This window comes from Pantherophis guttatus, chromosome 9 (assembly GCF_059756535.1).
Source record: "Pantherophis guttatus breed Tessera chromosome 9, ASM5975653v1, whole genome shotgun sequence".
Taxonomy (NCBI): Eukaryota; Metazoa; Chordata; class Lepidosauria; order Squamata; family Colubridae; genus Pantherophis; species Pantherophis guttatus.
The window spans coordinates 12,265,472-12,283,590 of NC_142071.1; the positions used below are offsets into that span (position 1 = coordinate 12,265,472).

Below are 18,119 nucleotides of genomic sequence, written 5' to 3' on the forward strand. Positions count from 1 at the left end.
CTATGAGAGCAGGTTTCCAAATAGTAGGCAGACGGGAAGTGTCATCACGTTTATTCATACAATATGGTCTTTTCTCTATTTCAATGGCCTCTCTGATTATTCTGCCATTGAGATGTTCTATTTTTGCAACTGTTTTTGTGTTATTAAAATTAATATTATGTCCTGTGGCATTTATGTGTTGTACTAATGATGATGTGTGTTCTTTCTTTTGTACTGAATTTTTATGTTCCTTGATGTGCACACTCATTCTTCTGTTGGTCTATCCAATATATGTTGAGGGGCAGGAAGCACACGGGATTTCGTATATGCCTTGATCTTCTAATTCTATTTTGTCTTTAGGGTTTCTCAGAATAGACAATATCTTTCTATCTGTGCAAAATATGGTTTTGATGTTGTGTCTATGTAGTATTTTGCTAATTTTATCCATTGTTCCTTTTATATAGGGCAAGATGGCTTTCCCATTGTTTTGTTCCTCTTGTTGATTTCTCTTCTGTCTGGGTGTTACATGCTGGATCATACTGATTATTTTATTTCTACAGAACCCATTTGATGTCAATATGTTAGTTAATGTTTATAATTCTGTTTGTAAATGTGCTTCATCAGCCAGATGTTTAGTTCTTGTGGTTAATGTTTTGGCAACAGAGTTTATTTATGCTCGATGGTGATGTGATTTAGTGTTGAGATAACGGTTTGTATGTGTCTTCTTTTGATAGATGGTATGTCCTAAGGTGCCATCAGATTTTTTATAAATTAATACATCAAGGAAAGGCAACTGATTTTCTGATTCTATCTCCATGGTGAACTTTATTTTGGGATGGAGGCTGTTCAAATATACTAAGAAGTTTTCCAGTTTATCTCTTCCATGCGGCCAGATCACAAAAGTGTCATCAACATATCTAAGCCACAATTTTGGCTTGTTAACAGTTTTTTCTAAGGCATTGGTTTTGAATTCTTCCATGAAAAGATTAGCGATAACAGGTGATAATGGTGATCCCATTGATGCACCTTCTATTTGTTTATATCTCTGTCCTCTGTGTATGAAATATGTGTTGGATAAACAATGTTCTGTTAAATCTGTGATATGTTTCGGTAGTTGATATTTGTTTTTAATTGATGACAGGGCCTCTTTGACAGGTATTTGCGTGAATAGTGATACAAAAAGAGAAATCAACAAGAGGAACAAAACAATGGGAAAGCCATCTTGCCCTATATAAAAGGAACAACGGATAAAATTAGCAAAATACTTACATAGACACAACATCAAAACCATATTTTGCACAGATAGAAAGATATTGTCTATTCTGAGAAACCCTAAAGACAAAATAGAATTAGAAGATCAAGGCATATACGAAATCCCGTGTGCTTCCTGCCCCTCAACATATATTGGACAGACCAACAGAAGAATGAGTGTGCGCATCGAGGAACATAAAAATTCAGTACAAAAGAAAGAACACACATCATCATTAGTACAACACATAAATGCCACAGGACATAATATTAATTTTAATAACACAAAAACAGTTGCAAAAATAGAACATCTCAATGGCAGAATAATCAGAGAGGCCATTGAAATAGAGAAAAGACCATATTGTATGAATAAACGTGATGACACTTCCCGTCTGCCTACTATTTGGAAACCTGCTCTCATAGACAGATGAATCTTAACACAAAATATAAACCATAGATCAAAGATTCATCATAATGCCTGTGTTGCCACCATTTCCAGCATAACTTATCCATTAACCCACAACCAAGCATCAGCTCTTCCACCCAATCAAAATACAGCTACGTCATCAGCCAATCAGAATACAACACTGTCAACCAATCAGAATATACCTTTGCCTCTTTTCATAGAAAAACGTCAGTTACGATCACACAGTTTGCCCATAAGCACCAAACCGAGAACTTCAGCCAGAAGATGATGAATGTGATTTTGTCGAAACGTCGCTACTACCCTTTTAGGGATATGTTTTTTTTTACACGGGAAGAAACCCGAGATATTAACTGTACACACACACACATATATACACACACATACACACACATATATATATATATTGTGTGTGTGTGTGTGTGTGTGTGTGTTGCCCTCCAATCAGGACACAGAGTTGCAGGCTAATCAGCATACGTCAGCAGCAGCGAACATAGAAAAGCGACAACTCCGACCTTGCAGCATACCCAAAGCTTCTAAACTGAAAGTAGGGGCCCGATGATGACAAGTTAGAGAGAGAGCTTGTCGAAACGTTGCCAAAAAGAAAAATTTTAAAGTGTTGGTTAGGATTTTAGCCAGAGTTTCAAAAGACCTTACAAAGTGTTTTTTGGGGATTTTGGAGGATTTTAAGCTAGGATTTTAGCCAGGATTTTAAGCATTTCAACTAACAGACTTTTAATGATGCGGGAAAACACCTGAGATTTTAACTTTTTACATATATACACATACATACATACACACACACACACACTTTATATATATTTGAGTGGTGTGGTTACCTAGAGGTGGAGCTCTCATCTCACAATCAGGAGGCTGTGAGTTTGATCCAAGGTAGAGGTAGATATTTCTCTCTCTGGGCACACTGAGGATATATCTGCTGAACAAAACTCTGCATTGGTGACAGGAAGGGCATCCGGCCATTAAAACACTCTGTATCTTCCTCCCTCCCTCCCCCTCTCTAACAAACTATTCTAAAAATATGAGTTGGTGTAGTGACTGTTCCGTTCCGGTCACACGGTATACACGCACACACATACACACACACTATCAGACTATATGTACACACAGACACATGTACACACAGTGTGTGTGTGTGTGTGTGTGTGTGTGTGTGTGTATGTATGTATAAATAAATATAGTGTGTGTGTGTTTCACCCATATGCATAACACACTGGAAAGGCACCTGATTTTGACCTTACAAAGGTTGTTTACCTCTCTGATAGATGTTTGAGTGATTGGCTTACCAGAGCATAAGGCAGTTTCGTAGACTATCTCTCAACTGATCCTACAACACATCCACTTCTCTGAAAAGTACCACAGTTAAGAACTGTGTATTATTTACTTGAAATAACTGCATGGCTTTCCCTTTAAAACCAAAGGGAAGTGCAGGCCTTTGTCTCTTGCCTGAGGGATCACTTAATTGGCTCCCCAGTTTTTTTTTTTTTGTTTTTTTTTTTTAAAGCAGTGAACTCAGTTGCCTGATAATGATTATAAATGACAAAGACTATCAGATTTACCTTGGGACATCTCCAGAGAGTTTGCAGTTAGTTTAGTCTGAACTCTGCGTCAGCGGCTTGGGCTCCTTTCTTCTCAGTATGCGGTGGCTGGATTCAGGCAACAGTCTTTCAGATCTAATTAGTGTTAGGGGAGAGGCAGGTGGGGAACCTAAAACCATTCCTCATTTTTGTTTTGCCCTGTAAAACAAAGTCAGGGCAAAACAGCATTTGTAGGGAATGTTGTGCATTTGACATGGAGTCTTTGAATAGCAGTGTATAACTACAGTGTAGGAATACACACAATTTTGGATTGAGTGATAGTAATAGCAATAGCACTTGGACTTATATACCACTCCATAGTGCTTTACAGCACACTCTGAGTGGTTTACAAATGTCAGCTTATTGCCCCCAAAAATCTGGGTTCTAATTTTACTGACATCAGAAGGATGGAAGGCTGAGTCAACCTTGAGCCAGTCAGGAATTAACTCCAGGCTGTGGGCAGTTAGCCTGCAATACTACATTCTAACCACTGCACCAACACGGCTCAGTATGGGGACATGGGTGATCCCATCCCAGCTTTTTCACAGTGGAGTTATGTATGGATATTTTACTTATGGGTATCACCTCTGTTCTCTTGAAGGTAGGATTAAGGTGGGTTCTCTGTGCTCAACCACCATTTCTTCTTTCATCCAAACAGATCATTTAGGGAATACAGTTTTTAGAAGAGAAAGGGAAGTTCTATAAAAAGGGGCCCAAAACAACTTGTTCAAAAGTTTAGAATCATAATTTCTCATTTGGGATGAATTGGAAATGTGTGGGTTAAATGGTCCTCATTTATAGAAAAACACCCAGTCCTTTTGCAGTATCCTAGTATCTTTACTAGGAACAAAGAAAATTAAACAGAAGAGTTGGGTTGTTAAGATGAAACGTTGACAAAAATCAAGGGTGTGGGGGAGAAGCAAGAGTATTCTGACATCAGGTGTTTTGAACATGAGGGCTACAATTGGAAACTTAAAATTGAACGAACTGTTAGGAGTGGGAGTTTCAAGTTCTAAAAACAGAAAATATACTACTACTGTGTTGCTTACTAGGGACAATCCACTCGCTTTCCTGACCTGACCCAGAACCAAATCCTGAAACTTTATAGTCTCCATATCAGCAAAGCCAGAGAGTAAATTTAACCACAGCTAAAACTTTCCTGATTTAACTACAGATCTACCTTTGGAAAAATCCATACATCAGAGTAGGATTTCTCTCAACAGTGGGTTGGAGCTCAAAGGGAGGTTCAAACAACTTGATGGAAGTGTACATTTAAAAAAGAAAATGAAAAACCTGATCAAGCTTGCAAAGTAAAAGTCCTGCCAAAACTTGTTTTGGAATTAGTTCCTCATTTAGCTCATTCATTTGGAATCCATTGCAGTTGAGAGGATATAACTAAATAAAGTTGCTGTATCACAAAGTTGGAGAATTCCTGGTGAAATAGAGATGAAACTTTACTCATTATAATCACTTTATTTATTTATGGCCCAATCCTATCTCTGATGGAGTCGTCACTTTTGCTCATGTCTATATGTGTTAGTATAGCTTCATTTACCAGGGGTGTCAAACTGATGGCCCGTGGGCCAGATGCAAAGGTCCAGGCCACAAACCCAGCCCAGTTCCGCAAAGGGGAAAAATGTCATGATACATCATGTGATGGCAACATGATGCTGCAAGTTTGATACCTGTGATTTAGGCAGTCACAGTATTGCAATGTATAAGATGCCCTAGTTTAGGGGTAGAAGATATGCCTTCGTGCAAGAGATAGGGATACAACTCCTCATATCTCAAATAAGTGAAGTCAGCTTCAGACCTGAAACGCTGATGAATCATAGTCAATTATGAATAGTATGTAGAGATACTTTTTCCAGATCAATTTGGGCCTAATTGGATTTATTTGGAGTGCTTGATTGATTTGAAATCCACACATGCATTTTAATGGTCTAAATCAGTCTAAACTGATTTAAATCAAATTTGATTTGGGTATTTAGCATGAATCAGTCTGGACACTTAAACATGAGAATTGAAATGGGCCTGATCTATATATCCTATCACAACAACACTTAACCAAACAACGTAATATTTAAACTTTTTATAAAGGAACTTTCTAACTTAATAGGATTGTGTATATCTTAGTTTACTTAACTGGAGATACAATCATGTGATAAGAATACTGCAGCATTTGCCCCAAGCAGATGCTTTCTGTTTTCTGCTAGCTGACCAACATAAATTCCCATACTTATTTTGTCTCTAATTTTGTCTTTAAGAAATGGGGCTCTATAATTGTTCAGGCAATAATCTTTTCCCCCCCTATGTGTTTCTATGTGTGAACAAATCAGGCTCAATTCAACATGGGTGCCCACCCTAAGAATGAGCAGAAGCAAATGACTATCTATGAAATCATACATGAAGTATGATTTTCTTTTCCATACTTCCTCATTTTCTTAATTGAGTAAATTAAGAACTTTTAATTTAAACCTAATGAAAATACCATGCGATAACCAATTCTGGGGAAAGGACGCATGTTTAAAATACACCATCAAGAAGATGGGATCAGGGATTCGACCAGAAACGTCACGGCGAGACAGTCGGGGAAATAGCAGGCTCTGATGAACTCTGCAAAACCCTGGGCTGACAAGCAACTGCCAAGGGGTCTTCAGACTGGAACCATCTCGTAGGGATGGCGAAGGAGGAGAGGCACCTCGAGACCAAGAGGAACAGGCAAGTTCCTCGTAGGTCAGAGGAAATTATCCCCAACTCGGCAGCAGGGGCAGTGGCCATTGCGGCCGCCAAGAAGCTGGGGCAACCAGACCAAGTATTGAGCAGGAGTGGTGATTTGAATGGAGCTTTGATGCCAGGTGAGTGATTGCCAACTCATAGGCAGAAAAAAAAAAGAAAAAAGGAAAAGATCTTTGTTGAAAGTGCCCCAGTGGAGTAACAGCGGCTAATGGGTATGGGGTAAAGGAAGGAAGAAAATTAAAGTGGTAATTTAAAGTGACAAAACCTGAAAAGAAAACTGACTTTTGGATAAAAATATTTGGAGAACTTTAAAAAGCAGAAGAAATAAAACCCCACAAATGTGTAGAGGACTGGAAAGAAAGTAAGCAGTTCCTTTTTGAATGTTGGAGAAAAAATTGAAAGAGAAACTGAAAATTAAGCCCTGTAATAGAAGTTTAAGTCATAAAAGGGCCATAGTTGCCCACCCCTGAACTATTTTGTGGTGAAAGTAGAAATGATTAAGATGTTGTTTGAAGAGGTATAAATACATATGTTTGACAAAGTAATTGAAAATTAGAGATAAGAATCAAGGAAAGCAATTTGATTTATGATTACTATATATAGAGAAAAGATTGTTATATAACTAACTGATTTCTACTAAGATGATGGATTGTATCATTTGGAATAAGATTTAAGGAAATGTATGATATTAAAAAAAATTGGTTTATTATTCTTATAAGAAATGCATGATTGTAATACTACATACTTAATTGACTTTCATTAAGATGCTGGATTCTATTATATTGAAATAGTTGATAATTGAAAATACTAGTATTGTACTAAGGGAATATAAAGAAATATTAGGAATTATATTATGTAGTGAGATTTGAAATTGAAGGAGTTTAATATAGAGATGAAGGGAAAAACTGAATTTGGTTAAGATTAGAGGTTAAGATGAAGGGTAATATTGGTCTATTAAAAAAGCTAGAGAGAATAAATACTATGGCAAAAAGGGAATATGTAAATTGTGTTGAAATGATTAAAAATTGTTTAAATTTGTGAACTGGCCAACACTGTTCAGAAAAAATACATTGTATGTTTGTTTGTCTGTTTGTGTAAAAAATAAAAAAAACTTTTATATAAAAAAGAAGATGATGGGATCAGATGGGTGAATGCCATCCTCAAATTGTTATAAAGTTTTGGAGTCTTTTCAAGTAAGTAACAGACTGCTTCTACATTCTTATATGTGGGAGAAGAGCAGGCAGAGCTGGGCAGTAGAGTTAAATGTATCATCAGTTTAGAGTCCTTGGGCTGCCACAAAAGATCCAGGTCCACTCCTCCTTTATTTTATTTTATTTTATTTTATTTTAAATTTGTATACCACCCTTCTCCCTGAGGACTCAGGGCGGTGAACAGCCAAGTAAAAACATCAAGTACAAATATTAAAATACAGTTAATATATATATATATAATTATTATATATAATAATATATAATATATATAATAATAATAATTATTATATATATATATATATAAATTTGGCCCCATTAATTAAAAACAATAAACAAAAAACACTTAAAAACACTTAAAAAATTAGGCCAGCCCGGCTTGCTGGAAAAGGAAGGTTTTAAGGGCACGGCAGAAGGCACTGAGGTCTTGGATTCTCCTTATCTCTGGAGGCAATTGATTCCAGAGGGTAGGTGCCCCCACAGAGAAGGCCCTCCCCCTGGGGGTCACCAGCCTGCCCTGTTTGGCTGATGGCACCCCGAGGAGGCCCTCTCTGTGGGAGCGCACGGGTCGATGGGAGGTCGTCGGTGGCAGCAGGCGGTCTCGAAGATAGCTAGGCCCTATGCCATGGAGCGCTTTAAAGGTGATAACCAACACCTTGAGTTCCATTGACCCTTATCTAATGCCAATTTAGTGCTGACCATTAGTTGACCCACTGGAGAAGAGCCTAATGCTGGGAACGATTGAGGGCAAAAAAAGAAGCGGGCGGCAGAGAATGAGGTGGCTGGATGGAGTCACTGAAGCAATCGGCGTGAGCTTAAACGGACTCTGGGGGATGGTAGAGGACAGGAAGGCCTGGAGGAATGTTGTCCATGGTGTCATGATGGGTTGGACACGACTTCACGACTAACAACAACAACATTAGTTGACCAGACTCTTGTGTATAGAATTAAATAAATCTTCTATGTTGCAACTTTATGAATGATCCTTATTGTTTGCACAAGGGGTGGTATTCACTTACCTTTGCTCCCGGTTCGCAAATGTGAGCATGTGCACTCGCTTGCTACGCTTGCGTGCCCCTCTTCCACACATGTGCAGAGCCTTCTGTGCATGCACAGAGGGTCAAAAACGGGACCCTCGCGTGATCCGGATAGAGCCGGCTGAATTTCACCACTGGTTTGCACTGAACATTATTTCAAATCTCTGGGGTTAAGAAAACCCTTAAAACAAATGGTTGCAGACACTTCTTAAAGAAAGAAGACTTTATTTGTAAATGAAGTGTCAGTTTCTTTCTTCTGAACACTAGTCCTTTGACGTTTTGCTGGAATAGACTTCACTACAGTTGTTAGGTCTTTGGATAAAATGTTATATGGAACAAGGCAAAAGAGTTGATCAGAAGTGAGGACCTCAAAATTAGTGGGTGGCCGAGCAATCACAAACCTGTTTTGGAGAAAAGTCACCAATAAAACAGAAATCAATTAAAAACAATAGCTGTATTGGTCATGAGAAAAAAAACCCAAATTTATAAAACAATACTTTTATTAGAGCAACTAACATACAAAATCACTGTATTCAAAGACCTGAATATTTACATCATACAGAAGGGAAAAAGTTAACAAAGAGAAATGTAATTCGTTTTACAGGATAACAATTTCTTAGATATTGGTTCCTCTCATTGACAAGTTAAATGGTACAGTATGTTGGGGAATAACAGATTTGATTTTTTTAAAATAAGATATTGATGATGAGAAGCTTTTATGGAATAATAATGCCATAGTTTTCAACAGCAACAATATTGGATTAGAAAATCAGCCAAAAATAGATAAGTACTAATCTTACATCGGTAAGATACATCGGTATCTTTGCTTAACTCATGTGGAAAAAACCTTGAAGGAATTTTAGGAGAAAATGTATCAGTATTTGGCAGGGCTATAAGGCATCTTGTGTTAATGCCATAAATCTCTGAGTTATTTCTGAATTGGAAATTGCCTTTGGTTAATGGAATAGTATAAGAATTCTTGCTTTCTGTGAAAAAGAAGGTTACAGATTCAGCCTCTGACTTATATTACTAAGAAAACTGTGGTGCTTCAACTCTAAGAGTGATGGATGCTAAAGTCCCAGTAGATCTGGAAGATACTACCTCAAGGAAGTCTCAGCCATGTAGGTCAGAGGTCTGATCCATTTTGTAGATAGCTATACCAGTGGTATACCAGTTCTCAAGCTGTGGTCTGTGGACCGCAGGGGGTGCACAAAGCTTTGAAGAAATGCTATGATTTAAATCTTAAGTCTTTGTGGTCTATGGACATGGTCTGTAGCCAAAAAAAAAAAAAAACATTTAAAGGGGGTCTGGTGTAAAGAAAAGGTTGAGAACCATGATCTATACCAGGGGTGTCAAATTCAAGGCCCGGGGCTGGATCTGGCCCATTGGGCCACCCTGGAAACAGTGAAGGACTGGCCTGCAGTACCTCTGCTAGTGAAAATGGAGCTCAGGAGAGACATACACGGTCCTCCTGAGCTCCATTTTAGCTGGCAGAGGGTTGCAGGAGGCCGTTGCAGCCGAAAATGGAGCTCAGGAGCCTGTTTTCACTGGCAGAGTGCTTGGGCTACCATAGGTGCCCATGACATGAGTGATGTCGAGCTGGCCATGCCCACCCTGGCCACTCCCACCTCTGCCCCCCAAAGTCAAACACAACCCTGATGTCTCCCTCAATAAAATCAAATTTGACACCCCTAAAGTATACTGTTATATAGTCCACCATCTAGTAGCCAACTAGAGTGTCTCCAAGTAAAGATCACAATCAGGACATCAAGACAATAGTTTCCTCCTTCTGTTCCTCCTAAGCAAGAGACACTCATTTGGAGTCTTCCACATCATTGTCACAGTTAAAAGTCACTAAGACTCTGTGAATTTATCTCACTATCTTTTAAAACCAATTGAGCCAGCAGTCACCACTGCATCTCATGACAACATATATTAATTATAATTGCATAATTCACTACCGGTACTACAAGAAGCGCTGAATGAAATGGGTTTAAAAGAGGATTAAACAGAGAACAATAAATCTTATATGACAAAAAAAGCTCATTACTTCATTACTACTCCCAAATCCTGTCTTTTAATGATGATTTTTCATTGTATTATGAATCCCCAAAGCTACTTTTCAAAATACAAACTCCATATAGTTTCTGAAATATTATTGAACATGCCAATATTTTATTGCTGTGTATGCAGGTAGATAGCTAAACCTTTATGAGAAAATTTCAATTTTACTATACTTTCCTGATTTCATATGGATTGGGGTTAGGTTTCAGGCGATAGATACCAAAGCAAAGAATTCCATACATATCAAGGGCTTTAGTGAACACATCACCAAAGAAGAGCTGCAAAACAAGAAAACACTTTTCATTCTATATCAACCATCCTTGATTAACTGAAGACCCATAAACTAAAAGTAAAAGATCACAACTCAAAAAAAAGGTGCATTTCCCACATCACTTCTTGAGAAAATAGCAAGCTAAAAATTATTATCAACTATTTCCAGGTTTCTGTAGATATTTCCAATGTGGTATTTTCATTTAAAAAATAGATATTGTGAAGATATGATACATTATAAAATACACACTTTTTTGTTGGATTCATCAGTATGGTACTAAACAGAACTTACAACTGACCTAGGAAATTTTTTGGGAAAAGTCAGAAATAGAATTGGCAGTTTCTAGCAAATCTTTTATGCAAAGAATTCAAACATGGAATGCTTACTGTGCTTACTGTTTACTGTGTCCAAGTGCTCCTAATCATTAACCTTAATGGAAGCTTTGTCTATTGGCTACAGTATAATGTTCTAAAAGTGAATCTTGATTTCAATATTCTGTTTAGGATCAGCTTTGCAACATTCAAGCATGTCACCCAGAGCTTTCTAACTCATTAGACAATTATCCAAGAGAGCAAAATGGATTAGTTGAATTAAATCAGCTGGCATCTAACAAAACTTACCAGCAGCCCTTCTATTAACTGTGGATCATCTATTAATGTTAAAAGAGCCAGTTTACATCTGTTTCCAACTCCCAAGGAAATCACATTGCTATTATTGCCAACCAGTGAACTCCCCTCTGCCAAATATTCTTCAAGGTCTGGGCTGGTCCCACCTGTCACCAGCGTCTGAAGCAAAGCCAGCACATGGTAATTATGGTAGGTCTGCAATGAGAAATAATAGAAGATCAAAGAAAACATTTGTGTCAATCAGATAAGAGAAAGATTTTGCAAACTCAGTTCACCCAGAATTAAATGACCAGGCTGTAAACTTCACCTGATTGACCAATCCCTTTCATATTGATTTAACTGCAAAGAAATCTGCAGATATGCACTTTTTTTAAAAAAAGACATGTATTAGCAAAATCAGGATGTGGACTTCTTGGGTCTAGTTGTGTCAGGCATGTAGAATCAGGACCTCATGTTAAGTTCCTGTTAAGCTGATTTATTGCTCATGCCTATACGGAAGAATTTAGTCAACTAATAGCATTAAATTGACACTAGATAAAAGTCAATGGAATTCAAGGACTTGGATTACTTGTGGGAACATAATGAGTCCAGACTGATTCCTCTCTTGACTCTCTTGACTCTGTTCCCTATCTTTGCCTCTCCTATTCCTATTGCTTTTTTTCCTATTGCCTTTTCCTACAAGTTGTCACTCAGCACATTGCAAACACTGTTGGAAGGCATTATATATGCCTAAGAGAGAAAGAGTCATATTTTCTAATCTTCGTTTTCTTCTTTATATGTTTTTCTGTTCTTCTAAGAAACTAAGAGCACCTCTCATTATGGTCACAGACTAGAATTAAAATATTAAAATAAAATAAAACAGAACAGAACAGAATAGAATAAGGACTAGGGGGTGATATGACAGCAGAGTGCCAACATCTAAGGGGCTGCCACAAAGAAGAGGAGATCAACCTGTTTTCCAAAGCACCTGAAGGCAGGACAAGAAACAATGGATGGAAACTAATCAAGGAGAGAACCTAGAACTAACGAAGAATTTCCTGACAATTGGAATCAGTGGAACAACTTGCCTCCAGAAGTTGTGTGTGATCCAACACGGTAGGTTTTTAAAGAGAGATTGGACAACCATTTGTCTGAAATGGTATAGGTTTCCTGCCTGAGCAGGGCGTTGGACTAGAAGACTGCCAAGGTCCCTTCCAATTATGTTATTTTGTTAAAACACAATAGTAGACTATAATTAGTGGTAAGATCATCAATGATCAGCCAATTTGCCTAATTTTATAGACAGTATAGCATAATTTAACTATATTCAAGGACCCTATATCATACTTATGTGATAGTAACAGCTGTACATAAAATATGAGAATTTCCTGGTATTGTACCAGGTCAGGAGTTATAAAATGGGTCCATGAATCCTTATAGAGGGTAGTTGAATATGAGCTGTGGTTTCAATGATGTCTTGTTCACAGAGGCACTATCTCAGGTCATATGGTACTGTTTTGTATTGGCCCTCCTGAATGTGTATCGAGAGAGCATTACAACATGTTAGAATTACTGATCTCCAAAATTTAAGAAGAGATATATAAGTATTTCACTCATTTATGAAGTGGGGGGAGCTTGACTACTCAAGAAAACATTCTTATTCTTAACAATAGTAATCTTGTAAGGTAAGCTGGTCTGTTACTGTGTTAAACTGACCCAGTGGCAAGTCAAGTAAGGCATTAAAACTGGGTTTCTTCTGTTCTTATCCAACTATACTGTTTTAAATAAGCCAGTATTTTGAAAGGGAAATCTTTATTGAATTTGTAGAATCAAATAATTCATTTGAACTGCTTCCTATCCTGCTGCTAAAAATAGTCCAGCTATGATCATATTCCAATTGTGATGAAAGCATTTTTTATCTATTTATCTATTTTATCTATTTATTTAGCATACACAATAAGCCCAACTGAGTTGAATCTAGAAATCTCAGACCAGTTTTTAGATTATTAATACGAAAATAGAAGCAAGCTGGTGAGCAGTTTTGAGAACACAACACTGTTTAATTTGGATGAATGGGTAACTACAATTACTCCAGAAAGTTCATGTCAACTTTACTTTCCCACACCCCATTTTTATATTTTGTAAGTATGAATAAAAAAGCTGGAAACCTGATTGTTCTGAGATGTGCATATTATAATAAAGTTAAAGTTACTCAAAGCAAGTTATTTCTGATTTTTTTTGGATCTGACAGACTGTATTCCCCAAGTTTCCAGCAAACATATTTTGTGATTCTAGCTGTAGTTCTTGAACTGAAAGACCTTGTGCACTGAAATGAGTCCATAACACAATGAACATGTTGCATACATATTCACCTATTAAATGTGAAATGCAATACCTTAAACTATACAAATTCTTAGCCATGGCTTATGGGTTCTCTATGGTTAAGGGACTGCTATTTCAATTTAATACAAGACAGAGGAACTGAAGTTCCAAATTTTAGTTAGCGCTAGCAATGCTTTATGATTAATATAGATTTGGATGTCATATTTAGTCACAACTAAGAGCATATGAGATTGTGTTTGATACTTTATGTCAGGGTTGTCAAACTGGCAGCCCACAGGCCGGATGCATCACGTGCAAGCCATGCCCACCCAAGCTCCATGAAGGAAAAAAATCCCACGAAACGTCATGTGATGGCAATGCGACGCTGCAAGTTTGACACCTATGGTATATGCTTTTCAGGTTGATTAACCAGAGAAATTAAACATGTTGGACAATATACTGTATTTTTTGGAGTATAAGATACTCCGGAGTATAAGACGCACCTTAGTTTTGGGGGAGGAAAATAAATAAAAAAAATTCTGCCTCTTCCTACCAGCATCAATTGGTATTTATCTGGCTAGCGTTCTGTCAGTGTGTGAGACTGTTTGGAAACTGAAACAGTATTTGCTGTGTCAGCAACAAGGAAGGAGACAGCAAGGAGCCTGGGTGTGGCTTAGGTCAATTGTTCTAAAGCTGCATGCTGTTCAGATCTCTGAAACTAAAACTGTGCTTTTTTTTTTTTTTTAAAATTTGATTTATATGCCGCCCTTCTCTGGAGACTCAGGGTGGCTTACAATGCATTAAGCAATAGCCTTCATACTTTTGTATATTTTATACAAAGTCAGCTTATTGCCCCCACAAACTGGGTCCTCAATTTACCTACCTTAGAAAGGATGGAAGGCTGAGTCAACCTTGAGCCTGGTGAGATTCGAACTTACAGTATTTGCAGACAGCTGGTGTTAATCATAATGCTATCAGTCTGCTGAGCCACCAGGCCCTGTTTTGCTTGCTGCTGCAAACTCTGACAGTCCTTGCAGCAAATAGCCAGGTCAGCTTCAGCACATTATTGCAGCCTGAATCAGCACGAGCAGCTGTTTGGCGGGTGGATCAGCCTCCCGGAATTACCCCCAATCAGCTGTTCCAGGCTGCAGGGATTGCCATAGACCATTGCCGCCTCTGTGCCTCACATTTTTGGCTACATTTGGTGTATAAGACACACCCAAATTTTCACCCTATTTTAGGAGGGGGAGTGTGTCTTATACTCTGAAAAATACAGTACTAGTTTCATTACACAGTAACTGCAGATATCCAGAATAAGGTTTTGATTACTGTTCCAATCAAAGAGAAAAGTTAAGGATAGAGCAGACAATAAGTTTGCCTTCGTCTGTGAAGACATAGGCCATTTTGGTGTATAGTGCTCCATTATTCCAACAGCTGCATCAGCATTTTTAAAGATGGAATTATCCAGTATTATCCTGAGCACTAGGTCAGGTTTATCTTGCTCAAAAAGAATTGGCATTTTAAATACTTAGCTTTATAGGGCTGAGCTCTTTAATATTTCTTGGCTACATTTCTTTTTTTAACATCAAAAGGATTGTTGCATTCTCTGATTTGGAAAAAAAATAGAAGGATTTGTGTGTCACCTGTGTCCCTCTGTATTTTATTTTCTGAGTTAAATACATCATTGGAGTTTTCAGAATAAAAAGGAAGACAAGTAGATAGAGATCACTTTCTATCAGAATATTCCTGAAATTTATTTATTCAAAGTTCAATATAGGGTTCATAACTTGCAGCTGTACCAGAAGTTCAAAGTTGCTGCCACAGCTGATTATTATTTGGTAACCAAATGAGACAATTATAAAGCATATGACGATTAATCATCACTCAAATTAATTAAATTAGAATCATAGAATTATAGGGCTCGAAGGTCTTTAGAGGTCTTTAGTCCAACCCCCTGACCAAGACAGGAGACCTTATGTTATCCTGGACAAATGACCGTACAATATTTTCTTGAAAACCTCCAGTGATGCAGCACCCACAACTCCAGGAGGCAAGCTGTTTACCCGATTAATTGTTCTCACTGTCAAGAAATTTCTACTTAGTTCTAGATTGGATTTCTGTGATAAGTTTCCATCATTTATTTTTGTCCTGCCCTCAGGTGCTCTGAAGAATAGACTGAACCCCTCTTCTCTGTGACAGTCCCTCAAGTATTGGAAGGCAGCTATCAGGTTACCCCAATCCTAGTTCTCTTAATTAGGCTAGTTTAAATCAAATTTAATTTAATCAAATTCATTTTTGTCCTGCCTGCATACATTTTTTTTTTTTGCAAAGTGGTACATTACCTAAAAGTAAGTTGTAGCCCTGACCAAAAAGTTGGCATCATTGCGTTAATATATTTTAAAAAGCACTTTATTAAAATGTCAAGAATTGCATTCTTACTTACAATCATATTATGTTGAGGAAGAGCTATTTACTAATTAAAACACTGTAAAATGGCCATTGTACCAGTGTATCATCAACATTCTCTTTGAATTATGTTTTAGCAATGCTCAAGAACTCCAACATAAATAACCTATTTAAGTTACTGCTAGGTAGTATTTTACCAATAGATAGCCATCATTCTGAGAGTTTCTAAAAAATTACAATTGTTGCCATATGTAACTTTCCCTACATGCAACTATTTTGAATATTGTTTTGCTTTGTAAGGACCTAATTAGAATTTTTTGCATGCATCTCCCTTAAATATAATCATTTTTGTTTGAATGTTTTGAGCTGAGACATATTGAGAGAAAAATACTAGTGATTCTGTGATTTCATTTCTGTCTATTCCATGACAGAATTTTGGCAGCTGATGCCCTTTCTCCTGAAAAGATATTTAACAGATTTTATTTACATTTCTAGCGAAAACCTAGCAAAATTATACATTACCCAATTCTGGTGGTTCTCGGTAGCCAATAATGATGTGATAAAATCCATAACATAAACTTTACATGAGCTACATAAAGAATTATGTTCTGAGAGTCTTCCTAATTTGTATTAAAAAAAGGAACCAGTCTCAAATCCAGTAGCAATTTAACCCATAATGTTGGTTTCACCAGTCAAAAACTTGTACTGTTGACATTAGATGTATGTCTGATGGATTCAGCAAAGTCACCCAGTTAATGACCATTTGTGGACTAAGAATGGAAAGAGAACAATTAAGGATTGGCCCAAAAGTGATCAAAAAGGCAACTGGACTTGCTTGGGGTTTTTTTCCTTGAAAAGTTTAGCTTCTCATCCAAGAAACTTCTTCAGTTCTAAATGCATGGTAGAAATGGAAGGATTTATATTCTTTGCAGTCATCTGGTCATTAGCTCTCTGAGAGTCATTGAGGCCCTTTGGGGATTTATATCCCCATCTTCCCATTCCCCATCATGTAGTTAGAACTGAAGAAGCTTCTTGGATGAAAAGCAAAATGTTTTCAAGGAAAAAGAAAGTTCAGTGACCTTTTGGCAAAAGCACTTTTGGGACAACCATGACCTGGATGACTGAGAATTGGGTTGGAAAACTTGCTTATTCCCTTAGGTAGATACTTGGACTGCAAATTGTTCAGCATCATGCTCTGTGTTCTGAGTCCCCAAGAAATTGGCATTCTTAATTCAGTGACAGCTCATGACCCATATATTCTCCAGCTCAAAAGGAAGTGTTGTCACTTAAGTTACCTAATTCAGAATCAATTTAGAAATCAAGGAATGCCCTGGTTGTAGTATAGCTTGTCTTGACACTGCTCTATAGATGAGAAAGAACACCAGGGAAACATGCTATAAAGAAGATGTTGATGCTGAGCCAATAATTTAGGCTTACATCTTCAGCTCTAGACCTAATAATTCCTGATTTAGACCATAAACTTAATCTATCCAACTCTCATCAATACTGAAACAGAAATAAGAATATTTACCTATGTTGAGAAAAAATTGAACCTGGCAGGGTGAGTTAGGAGTAACTTGTTGAAGAGAGCAAGACATTATTGGGATTGCCTATGCTTAGTGAAGTAAGAGAGTGGTGATATTTATGAAATAATGAGACTTGCTGATTGTTGCCTGTCTGTGAAGATTATGATTTCTGTTCTAGAATTTCTATCTGCAAAGATCTTCAACATTAAACATTTAACATTGTTTTTGAACTCTTTTTCTTGGGTTTGATCCACTGGGACGTAGACAGAAAAAAAACAGATTGATTTAGAAGAGGAAATAAAAAAGAAAAAGCAAGTATTAACATTGAACCCAGCTGATAAGAAAACAAAAGAAGCAATTAATTTATTGTGAGGGCAATTTAATATGTCGATGGCAGACCAGGCTGCAACTAGTCTGCAATATGCTAAACATAATACTTTCTGTAATGCTAATAAACCAGGTGGATGGTTAGCATATTTGTTAAGGAAAAAACAAAAGCTACGTACTATAGAGAAAATAGAATATAAAAGTAAAGAGGTATACCAGCAAAATATGATTAAAAAAGCATTTTTAGAATTTTACATGAGGTTATATGCTAGTGATAATATTCAAAGTATAGATATAGATAGATATCTACAGAAGGAGAATATTTCTATAGTTACAGAAGAGCAAAGGGAAGGTTTGAATCAACCGAT

At 37.2% G+C, this 18,119-nt stretch overlaps 1 protein-coding gene across 2 annotated transcripts in view; it reads right to left on the reverse strand.

Annotated features, from left to right (window-relative positions):
- Positions 1 to 8,438: 8,438 nt before the first annotated feature.
- Positions 8,439 to 18,119, reverse strand: part of KCNU1 (potassium calcium-activated channel subfamily U member 1) — a 136,868-nt gene continuing 127,187 nt past the window's right edge. For both annotated transcript variants that reach the window (XM_087875660.1, XM_034436890.3), the window contains 2 exons: positions 11,186 to 11,386; positions 8,439 to 10,572 (listed from right to left, as the gene is read on the reverse strand). In XM_087875660.1, coding sequence (XP_087731786.1) covers positions 10,462 to 10,572; positions 11,186 to 11,386 — 312 coding nt within the window. In that variant the 3' untranslated portion in view covers positions 8,439 to 10,461. The remainder of the gene's footprint in view (positions 10,573 to 11,185; positions 11,387 to 18,119) is intronic.